Below are 12074 nucleotides of genomic sequence, written 5' to 3'. Positions count from 1 at the left end.
GTTTTATTAAGAACGTATCACTATGTTAACAAAGCACCTCGTAAGAGCTGGCTGAAAATACCAAGACAACAAAAACAGTAACGTGATTTCTGAAACCTAAAAAGGATTGGCACAGAAATGGCACATATTCTTGGGCACAGCTCAGTAGAAGAGCTACCCCTGCTTAAATGATCAAACTGAGACCACAGGTACAAATACAAACTATTTGAAAAAAATTTTAATAACGTGATAGATGGTTCATGTTAAAAAGAATAAGCATGTCAGATGCTTTTGTACTGAGTTACTCTTCACTGTAATCTGCAGGATTTTCAAATATTACAGTATGCAATAAGCCTTTTTTTAACAGAACCAGTGCTAACTACAATGACCCTAACAGCAACTCCATTTCCTTTTCTCAAGTTTTTGTCAAAGACTGCGGGGAAAATTAAATAAAGGAAACTAATGAAACATAAGCAATTGTAATTTTTAAAATAAAAGTTAGGTTTTTTCTGGTTCAAGTTCATCTTAAACAATTTCTTCTAGCATTTGACACTCAGTATTTAGACTGTGCAGTGGAAATACTATAAATTTCAGTATTTGCTGTTGGTTTTAGAGATTTATTTACACTTACATGAAGTAATTTTCATACGCTGAAATGATAAACATCTCTGTTACGTGTACTATGAACATATAGATGTGGTGCTTAAGGACATGATTTAGTGGTGGACTTGGCAGTGTTAGGTTTATGGTTGGACTCAATGATCTGAAAGGTCTTTTCCAACCTAAATGATTCTATGATTCTATGATTGTATCATTAAATGCCTGCCAAAGCTGGAAAGCACACAGCATAAAAAAATCTTGATAACTTAAGTGATACAGTGAAATACAGTTGGGTGAAACACAACTAAAACTGAGGTGTCAGAACTGAAACACTAACTGGTTAACTGAATGCTGATTGAGATACCAGCCTCTGAAGTTTTGCTTTGTTTCATTATACAGATTTTTTTTTTTATTTTAAAATCTGTTCTCCAAGAAATATTTAACAATTAAAACAGGTACGTTACTGTACCCATCCTCTTTATTAAAAAAATACTTACTGTCCTGTTGTTCCCCATTCAATCTTGCCCAAATTTTTTAACAAAGATGTAATCTCATCAGTGTTTACGAAGAATCTCGAGAGAAGAAACATTACAGAAGGTGACATCAATACCTGAATCACTCTGACAGTTTGAGATGTATGCTATTTTTCAGCACAATATTCATGGAGGGGCAAAATAAGAGATAAGTTACCTACTCCAGTTTCATTCTTCACTCCTATTAACAACAGATTTGGTCGCTCATTTATCTTCACATTCATACTTAAGAACTCTCTTGCCTTTTGCTTTCTCTCTCTCTCATGCACAGAGTACTCCAGCATTGACTTAACTGAGTTTTTACACCCACACCCAGTTTAGTTCAGTAAATTATTCTGCATGGAGAAAAAGAATTCTCCAACAGCCCTGAAGAACAAAACCATAACTGAAGTCCAAAATGTATGTTCTTTTTGTTCTGTTTATTGTTACACTAATGAACAGCTGTTTCCTTTACCGATGAAAGCTAGCAGAATCTTACTTTTACAGCTAGGCTAACAGAACCGCAAATATAACTTCATTCAATCAAATCCTTAGCTTTGCTGTCCAGCTATAATGAACAATTTGTGAAAACTGAAGTGTAAGCAGTATTGAACACCCCATCTCTTCTCCCCCCCGCCCCTTCAGGAACATATCTACCCTTTATTCTACAGTATTTTATGTCTACAGAACGTGCCTCAACTCCAGTGCACCTCCCAGCTGCGATTTTTTCACCTTTGGTGTTATTTTGAAGCGGCATCAGCACGTGAGGCCTTTATACTCATCCTTCATCAGATCTCGTTTTTCCCATTTTGTTCCAAGTTCTTAAAAGGTCTTCTAAGGCAAACAAATTTGATTTTGTCATGTTTTAGCTTTCTTCTAGGTTGGGAGAGTTTGCCGTTGTGCATTTAAATAGGTGTCTCTGAAATTCTCATTCACCACTGACATTATCTTCAAAATAGGCCCTACCTACCAAGTCACTAAGTTTACTAAAAGATGATTTTAAAGATTCCTTTATCCATATTCTAATGACTCAACTAACATATGACAGGAGGAGTCATAATTTTTGTCAAGCATTGGAACAGGCTGCCCAGGGAAGTGGTTGAGTAACCATCCCTGGAGGCATTTGGCTGAGAGCACTGGGGTTGTTTAGACTGGAGAAGAGAAGGCTTCAGAGAGACCTTACTGCAGCCTTCCAATACTTAAAGGGGGCTTATAAGAAAGATGGGGACAGACTTTTTAGTAGGACCTGTAGCGATAGGACAGGGGGTAATGGTTTTAAACTAAGAGGGTAGATTCACACTAGATAGAAGGAAGAGGTTTTTTTATGATGAGCGTGGTAAAATACTGGAACAGGTTGCCCAGAGAGGTGGTAAATGCCCCATCCCTGGGAACATTCAAGGTCAGGTTAGACGGGGCTTTGAGCAACCTGATCTAGTTGAAGATGTCCCTGCTCATGGCAGGGGGGTTGGACTAGATGACCTTTAAAGGTCCCTTCCAACCCAAACTATTCTATGATTTAAAAGACGTGCAGACATGACACTTAGGGACATGGTTTAGTGGTGGACTTGGTAGTGTTAGGTTAACAGTTGGACTCGGATGATCTTAAGGGTCTTTTCCTACCTAAATGATTCCATGATAATTTTTCACACTTTGCATGCAAGTAATCAACTTGATTACAACAGGCAGAATCTGAAGGCACACAACCACTCTATCCCCCAGAGTGGTTCCACGTCCTGAAATATAATGGGATCGCCAAGATGTTCCAACCTAACACCATCTTCGTTCTGTTCCTCCTTCATTGCTCCTTAATGTGGTCTTTATACACTAGGATTACAGTACTCTGACCAGCCTTGTGACCAAGCTGCATCGGGTCAGCTGTACCACAGCCATGACACATTTTCTTGCTCATTTTTGGTATAGAAATCATATTTGTCACTTCCAATGAGGGCAACACAGTAACTGGGATTTTCCACAAATTTCTTCTTAGACATCAGTGCCCCAAAAAGCATTTAAGTCTTTCCTGAAGGCGAGAAATGGATTCATTTTTAAAAAAAAATAATTAAGCTGTTATATCCCCAATTTTTTTCTACTTGTAAGGGAAGGAGAGGAAATTTAAAAGTGGCAGAAGTCTGTCAAGAATTTTTTTAAATACATATATATTTGTTTATATAGCAGCAAATTGTATGTGCTTTCTCCCCGATGCCTCAGATGAAGGCTACTGTGCATTGTTATTGATGAGTTTATACACATCTGAACTAGTGGTTTTTCAGTAAAATGCAAGTGAAGCAGCTGTGCTGTTTAACTGTTACTGTAATTAAGATAACCAGCCCATCCATTTACCTCCCAATATACCTCCCGCTCCAGTCATTCACCTTGAAGATATTTTTTCCTTCAAACTATTCACTCTTGAGAGCTCAGCCTCAACTGGCAACTTTAAATTATAAATAACCTGAAATTAAGAAGTACAGTCTTAGCTTCTATTATACAAAAAGCAGATTATACAGGCACCTATTATCTACAACATGACAAAGCCAGAGTATGACATCTTTAACTTTACAGAAAAAAAACCTCCTTAACAGCCAATAGCCAATGTCATCTTACACTGCTAAGACCTAATGGTTGGGGATTTTGTAATGTTAGCATGTAAATAGAAGCAGGAGTCAGATTTTCCTTTTGTATGAACAGCTATTGAGAAGGTGACTTCTAATTAAGAAGGTAAGCCTATGGGAGGACAGCGGCAGGTGCCAGCTCCCAACAGTCACACTGGACAAGATGGAGGCAAATGACAGAAAAAAGGAGGGAATCTGACTTCTTTTCTGGGTCAGATGAGAAAGACTAAGTTTCTTCATATGGAAAGTGACAACTGGATGCAGGAAACATGACAATCTAAAAGTCACACTACACACTAACGAGACCAGTTATTAATTATTTTTCTCAACACAAGGACTACAAAGGCTCCAAATGAAATAACTGGGTAGCACATTTAGAAGGAACAGAGGGAGCTATTTTATAAACACCTCATTTTAAATATTAAAATGTGGAACTCATTGCCGCTGCATATGAATACATACATACACACTGCCAGAAGCATTATGAAAACATTCAAGGAACTGTTACACAAGCTTATGACACAATGAAGTAATGTTTACTCAGTGTAATGACCCTGATGTATCCTAGTGATTACAAAATCCTTAACCTTCAACCTCCTATACTCCCTAAATGCCCAGGCTCTTAGATTCTTCCTCCAAGCACCTTTTCTTCTCTGTTGTCAGAGCCAGGAGACTTCACAGGACGAACCTTTTGTCTGATACAGCATGGCAGGTAGTGTGGGTTTCTATGAACAGCAGATATGATGGGGAGGAAGAATGGAAGTAAAGGCCTGGGACCAAGAGGATCAGGAGGGCGTGGCTACTAATTCTGGAGTAGTTCAGTGAGAAGGTTGGAAAGCTCTGGAATGGGAAAGGCTTGAGAGACTTCTGAAGTGCTGAAAAGACTTCCCTTTCACTGATCAGTACCATGTCACAGTTTTCCTGTCCTCCCCCTCCGTTTGCTTTCAGATAGCAAGCTCTTCGAGGCAAGGACCATCTTTTTTGTTTCACATCAGTCACCAGACCCTAATTTGGACCAAGACCAAATTATAAACTGTGTGTGTGTGTGTGTGTGTGTGTATGTGTGTGTAGAGGTGAGGTGAGAATACATTACTGCAAAAGTCTCAACATTGAAGTCAGCAAACTGAAAGACAGATCACACTTTCAATTCAAATTTGAATGTATTCATTAAAAAGAAATTATTTCACAGTGCAAGAATGTAACTACCTGAGTGAGATGACAACAGGTTCTTACAGAAGGTGTAATTTTTAATTCCTTTGCAATCCTAATGGCACCAATCAAGCACTTTTTCTTCTCTTCAATGACTTCCTTAGCTTTTGCAATACCAGCACTGTAGTTGTTAATGCTCTTCACTAATTCTGCATGCAACTTCCTTTTCCTGTATTAAAAACATTACTTTTCAGAATTGAGTAAATACTCAGCCGTACAGATTCAAACTTCAACTATACCACATAATTACCAGTTATACCACAACAAAAAGTAGAAGTATCATTTTCCTCTAACAGTGAAAAGTGGAAAGCATGGAAAACTCACTTAATAACCAGAGGAACTACGTTAAGAGTTCACACTGAAAAGCCACTTCATTTGGAGAAACTTTTTTTTAATTAGATGTTTAAAACACTCTTCCATTCAAGCCTCCCGATATTTCCATACACATCCAACTGAAAACTAAACAGTTGGATTTTGCAATTCAGTCTTTTAGGATACCAGGTCCTCTTCTCACAGGCTCTTCTGGAATCCTACGCTTTGACACCTTCCCTCCCTTCCTAAATCTGAAGATACAAATATTTTTGAAAATGAAGAAATAAAGTGTCCTTGGGCTTCTATCGGCTTGAAAACTTGCAGAAAGTCAATTTTTGTTCCTGCTGTTCAACTGATCATCCATACCAAAAAACCCTCATAATTGAGCTATTTCAATAAACAAACATCATTAAGAGTATTTTAAGTTTTTCCTTTTTTTAAAGAGCAGAGGCTGCATATGCTAGTGTTTTCCAACAATGCAAACCAGCTCCAAGATGCTACTATGAAAGGGCAAAAATATTGCACAAAAATTAAAGAGAGGTATTATGAAATATTGCTAAAGGAAGATTGACATTTTCTTTAGAATTCTTTTATCTAAATTAGAAACAACTTCTTGATAAAAACAACTCACCCCCACCATCCTACAAACCAGATTACTACCTTGACAGGAGAGAAGTAATAAGTTCATCAAACATTCTAACTGCAGTTTCCGCAACTTCGTCTCCTTCCTGCTTCACTTTCAATTCCAAGTATTTCAGCATCTATTTCATTCAGTATTGAATAAACATGCATTTATTATTTCATTATTATTATTTCACTATTCTCACATTACTTCTCTTTTTTTTTAATTCAGAAGAGAACAGAAGCAACGAACAGTAAGACAACAATCAATACTCCCCACAAAGAGTGACACTAAACCACACTGTTCGTTTTTTTTAAAAAAAAAAAAAAAAGGCAAATCAGAGGATGACTACATGATGTAATGGAGGAAAAATTATAGCTCATTAATCCCTTTGTTTTCTCTAACTTCTAGTCAGCTCGCACTGTCTGGATCCTCATGTCAACTGAAGTCTTTAGCTCTATGAGGCAAGAAACACATTTTCATATGTGAATTTTACCTGATCCAAGGAACCACAAGCTTAGTACTTAAAGACTGGCTTATATACAGTTCTGCCAAATATATGGATTAACCCAGTAACTTTAAATTATGCATAGGCTCATGTACTCCTTTGCAGAGTACTCCTGTAGCCTTTAAACTCCAGGCTGTATATTCACAGAAATAGCACAAACAGTTGAAGATGTCAAAAGAAGGCAGTAAAATCGTGTTTAAATAGCATGTTAACATGTGACTACTCATAACAAAAAGCTTCAATCAAGGATAGGATTTAGTATTTCATGATTTATTTAACTTATTTTCACCCACCTCGTCTGCATCATGTAAGTGGCTGAGATTACAAATAGCTATGCACAAAGCTTCATCAATATCTTCCATAGTTTTGCTGTCCTGGGGAAAGATTTGCCAATGAACATGAAGTTGCTTGCATGACTGGAAGACAAGATGGGCTATACTCATTTGCCATTTTGACAAAGAGGCACTTGATGTGGGTGACTGATGATCTGTCAGCAGCTCTGAGCTGCTCTATAGCTGCAAACAGGCCCCAAATACTCAGCTCACCTGAATTACACTGAGAACATTTACATTGCAGTATTTCTGAAACATGGATTCTAAATTTTTTTGTTTGTTAAATACGTGCAATTTATTTGCACAGACACACATAAAAACCAAATGAAAAGATAGTACATGAAGGAAAAGCAAAATAGAGTTACTAATACAGAGGAAAGAAAACATGCAAGATTGAAGAATGGGAATACTGCAGCCTAGAAAAAAGTAAAATATTTAGGAGTATCATTTGGGGAAAACCAACAAAAATGAAAAAAGGTAGTAAGCCCCCAGTGTTATGCTGATGCAAGAAAAGACAATAAAATACTTGCATATGAATCGACACAGAAGCAAATGTACATACAGAAGTGTTAGAGTGCTGGTATTTTGCTAAAAGCAAAATGAGAACATCATCAGCTGGGGATGCCCCAGAAAGTCAGGGATAGTGCTGTGTAAGTCTGTCACTATCAGGCAACCAGTTCACCTTGCCAAAAGGCAACTTAACTAACATGCAAACATCTCCAATTTCTAAAGGGTTCCTCACTAGGGTTAAGGAGAACAAACGCAAACTAGAGAGAAATTAAAGCTCAGAGTTCAAAAACCTGAAGTGGTTCTGCTTCTGACCAAACACTGGTGTAAGTGAAAGGAAGTGCTGCCCACAATCTGGGGGAGACCTGTTAGTCACACACATCATCATTATGGGGTTTATTAAAGATGTTTGTTGTCACCTTCATCTCTAAAACAACTTTCCAATTAATGTATCTGAACATCTCAGACCAATTATGTCTCCTTCCTAGGAGCAGAAGAAGGGAAGAAAACCCTCCTCCTATTATGACTTGGATGTTAACTGTGTTAGGAATACTTCCCCATGACAACTATTCCCACTCGATTTTCAGTAGATGCAAGGGGACATAATAGGTTAAAATGTCATGGAATTACATTGCTCCCTCTCTACTTTGTGGTTTTCATTATGATCAATGACGCAGTAATAAAAATCCTTCCAAAACTCAAAAGACATGGATATACTCATTCAGTGACGTAAGAAATGATACTGCCAAAGATCTAGTTATCACCAGCCACAAAATAAAGGAGTCTGGAAAAAACTTAAGAAACAAAAGTAGCAGTTAGACTAGGACCTCAATAAATGTGGGTTTTCACATGAGCTCATTCTCAACAACTTTCTCCAAAAAAAAAGAAAATATTCTGTCAATAGGATAGGTGACTACCATCAAAATACTACTTACGACCTCAACTCAAGATACTTCGAAGACAACCTCAGGCTATTTCCTTTAATATTTTGTCAACAGTAATATATTGAAGTTTAAGATAACATGACATGACTTTATTTCAAATAGACTTTTCAAAAAAATGTTCAGAAAAGAAAACCATTTTCAAGCTTTAATGGGCACTATAACAAAACTACCTAAGAAGCCAAGACAGACATTTGCAAGTTACGATTCTTTCAAGGTAACTGTACAGGACAATCTCCATAGAAGAAAACAGCACAGGATGTATCATTCTTTTCCGTTTTATTCTGTCATTTTAAAATATCCACAACATTAGTTCACCTGGCCTAAAACGTCACAAACCTCATTCAGAAAGATCAGGCTAGAAAACTTAATAGAATGTTTCAAGAGAGATCCATTTGTCCAACAACCTTGTTGCCCTGACTGACTACTTTAAGGACATGTTCCATGAGCCTTGCAGATGTCTCAAATTTAAAAAGAAATAAAAAAGCCCCAAACCCAAATATTGTGAAGCCTCAGGTGTTTTTTAAAAGAGCTAAATTCAAAATCCATAGTTTCACAGCCAGCTGAATACACTAGTCCTCCTCAGCTATGATCTGGTTGGGTTTGAGCTGCATTAATTTTGTCAAGTTATTTTACTAACACTGTAGCTGCACGTCAATTCTATGATAAGATAGAATAACAGCACATAACTATTAAGGCTGCAAGTTTCTGTGTTTTAAGAAGTGCAGTATTAACTATGCATATACAAAAATAACGAGTGAGAATATAAGGAAATTCCATATTAACACACCATGTCTGCCGATGGAGCTAGAACTGGTTTATCCCTCAGCCCACCATTTGAAGAAATTGCGTGCTGAACATTTTTCTCTTCAGTATTGTGACTTAAGGGCCTGAAAAACAAAATGTTAAGGAAAAAACCTACACATTTTAAATAAAATATCAAACTTCCCACAAATACTTTAGACACAATTTGCGTATTTCAAAATCTGTCATTAACTACATACACACACCTATTTTTAAAACAGCAGAATTCACGCTGTGATATACTACAGATACCTCATTTTTCAAAAAGTTTCCTTTCTACTAGCATCATCTTAAAATTCATCTTCAGTAACTATTTTTCATCTGACAATTTTGGCAAGGCTGAACAAAACTTTAGTAGGTGGTAGTGATTTTATTCTCAATGAGAGTAAAATGCATGACTATTAACATTCCAGGATTCGTTTTTCATTTATTGCCCAAATATTTTCCTTTAGATATCCCATCAGATACCGATTAGGCTGTTAAAATCTTTAGAACACATGACAGATTATACTAAACCCATCTACTGACCACCTGTTAGGAAGGCTCTTAAAACTCTGCTGTATGGTCACCCATGCTTGCTCTTCTGCAAAGTACACATGGATCTAAACAGCTGTCAAGACTCTCACAAAAGCAGTCTGCATAATCAGCCTAATTACAGGAAGGAAGCACTGCGTTGCTCTTCCTGTGCTCAATTTGTTGTTTCTGATGGACTGTGAGAGGACTTGGAGAACACTGCTGCAGAGACTGACAGCCAGACATGAAATCTTGAGTTTCTATTTTACTTTGGGCAAGGTTAGCGATGCATGTTACATGCACCAATCTCAGACGATAGGTTTCCTATACCTCCCTTACAGAATAGATCTGTATAGAACAGATTCCTTAGCTAACACATCCGTAAGAATTATCTGGGCCTATTCTCTCTGGTATCAATGTGAATCTCCACAGCAATGGCAGTGGGGGGAAAGACACCCACTTTAAGACTTCCTTCAAGTTCACATAGGCTAGACAAATAAGCAAGTTAATGTGATTTAGGTATGACAATACCACAGAACATTGCTGGCATCTAATCTTTACAGCTGTGACTCATTAGCTAAACAGGAGGTGCAAGGGGAGCAGCAGGGGGGTAAAGGGAAGGAGGTGCTTCAGTGATACAGTCCTTCCTACCACAGCCTGGCATTTCAGCAGTTCTCTACTCTCCCTCTGAACCCTCATCAGGGAGTTACCTCAGTGTTTAGAGCTTTCAGTTCCAAACATTTTCAAGCCAAACCAGTCTGTTTCTTGTTGCTTTTCAATGAAATGTTATTTGTACTCAAGTGTCAAGCAAGTTGTGTTCCCACAGTACTAGACACCCATACTGAGAACACATTAGTAAAGTTTAAAGAACACATGTAATTAAAAAAAAAAAAAAAAATCAGCTCAAGAAAGACACCTGGAAATGCTTGCTCGATCAAGTCCTCCCCCAGTCTGGCGCCTAAACACATAAGAAACAGTTGAGTTGAGTTAATAAAGGTTTACCTTGCTAGCCTTTGTGAGTTGCCACTGCACAGCCCAAGTTTAAAATCAGTTTTGGTCTAAATTCAGAGGTGGAAAAGTAAAGCAAGTTCAAATACACAGTTAAATCCAAGTCCCAGTAAAAAAGCCTGTTTTCACCTTCAGTACCCACCCCCCTCTCATTTCAATGAGACCACGCTTCAAAGCAAGTGCTGTTGAATTGAACTACAAGAGGTGTAAGAAAACAGCTTCCAAGCTCTGTAGCCATCAGCGTATCTTTGTGGTAAATGAAAAGTCTTCCTAGTAAAAGGAATGCTGATTTCCTCTTTGCTCTTAGTATTTTTCCCACTATTATGCAAAACTTCTAACATATTGCATCAGTGAACCTGATTACAACTTATTTTTTCAATAAAGTTTAGTGATAGGGCTTAATTCCAAAGACTTGACTTACTTGTATTTGGCAATAAAGGCCAAATCTGAATTTTGTAACAGAAAAAACAGAATGGCCATACCCTACCTTGTGCATAAATCAAAAATTAAAAGAAAGCACTTAATGTTTGTCCAAAATACAGATTTCTGTGAAACAAATGGCATTAGCATGTAAGATTCACAAGCAGAGCATTTTTTTTTTCAAATGCAGAAACAGAAATATATTCATGTTATGCACTACCGTGTAAAGGGAAGTTATTTTTTTTAAAAAATCTTTTAATTTCTTTTATTTGTTTGGTTTTGTTTGTTTGTTTTTACATATGCACCATACGCACCAGTTGCTTTCGTCACATTATGTGCAGACGAGAGGGTGGAACTGAGTTGGCAACATGGGGCACTGATGAGAACCATAAATTAAACTTTCCTAAAACCAGACTTTGGATATCAGATGCGCACTACATAGCATACAAGAAATGCTAGCAAAGACTTGCTGGTGAGCAGCTGGTTATAAAGTGCAGGCCCTGATCTCAGAGGGGAGCTCAGCTTGCTTAAATCACTTTCAATGAAAATGCAAAAGATCCTGTAACATCACTATTTCAGACCAGCACAGTGACTACTGAACAGAAAGCTTTACATCAACTTACTTCTGTAGGAAAGAAACCAAATAAATCAGTGTCTTCATCCTTCGCATCATCATGCAACGCTGTAAAAGCAAGCATAGGAAACACTTGACTGCGAATGTTGTTAACTGGAGGGCATCTTAATCAATGAGACAAAAAGGAATATGTGATTACTGGAGTAGTCTTCTACATAGTATTCATCAAGTCGACAGGAATTTGGACACTGACATTTGTAATGACAGAATTTGAAAACTAGGGATAGAAGTCCAGACAAATGGATACGGAAGTTATCTGGGAATTACAAAAAAAACTTACTTGCATTTAATGATTAGCGTATTATCTGCATGATTAGCTGTATTAGGTTGCTGTTACATTCAGGACAGGATAAATACACAAAAGAGAAGGCAAAAAGGCAAAAGAGAACTCGCATTCAGTATGTGTACCTATAGTACAGGAAAAAAAAATTTTTGCATAAAGCATCCATAAATACTATGTACTCGACATAATTTTACAACTCTTGGAAAAAAGATACTCGAGCAGAAAATCCCAGAAAAAGAGGTTTCTTTTAAAACAAACTTTTCAATAGCTTTGTCAAGAAA

General features: G+C 37.3%; 1 protein-coding gene across 1 annotated transcript in view; it reads right to left on the bottom strand.

Moving 5' to 3' along the window:
• The window catches only part of RNF17 (ring finger protein 17), a 50132-nt gene that overhangs the window by 37005 nt on the left and 1053 nt on the right, over positions 1-12074 (bottom strand). Inside the window, exons 3-10 of the mRNA XM_009585913.1 lie at positions 11500-11558; positions 10451-10506; positions 8922-9021; positions 6645-6725; positions 5882-5982; positions 4907-5078; positions 3464-3540; positions 1077-1151 (exon numbers count right to left, since the gene is read on the bottom strand). Of these exons, the coding sequence (XP_009584208.1) occupies positions 1077-1151; positions 3464-3540; positions 4907-5078; positions 5882-5982; positions 6645-6725; positions 8922-9021; positions 10451-10506; positions 11500-11558 (721 nt within the window). The remainder of the gene's footprint in view (positions 1-1076; positions 1152-3463; positions 3541-4906; positions 5079-5881; positions 5983-6644; positions 6726-8921; positions 9022-10450; positions 10507-11499; positions 11559-12074) is intronic.

The sequence above is a fragment of the Fulmarus glacialis genome, unplaced genomic scaffold (assembly GCF_000690835.1).
Source record: "Fulmarus glacialis isolate BGI_N327 unplaced genomic scaffold, ASM69083v1 scaffold7449, whole genome shotgun sequence".
In the NCBI taxonomy this organism is placed as follows: domain Eukaryota; kingdom Metazoa; phylum Chordata; class Aves; order Procellariiformes; family Procellariidae; genus Fulmarus; species Fulmarus glacialis.
The sequence above is the reverse complement of the archived record's forward strand: the minus strand, read 5'-3'. Positions and strand labels throughout refer to the sequence as shown.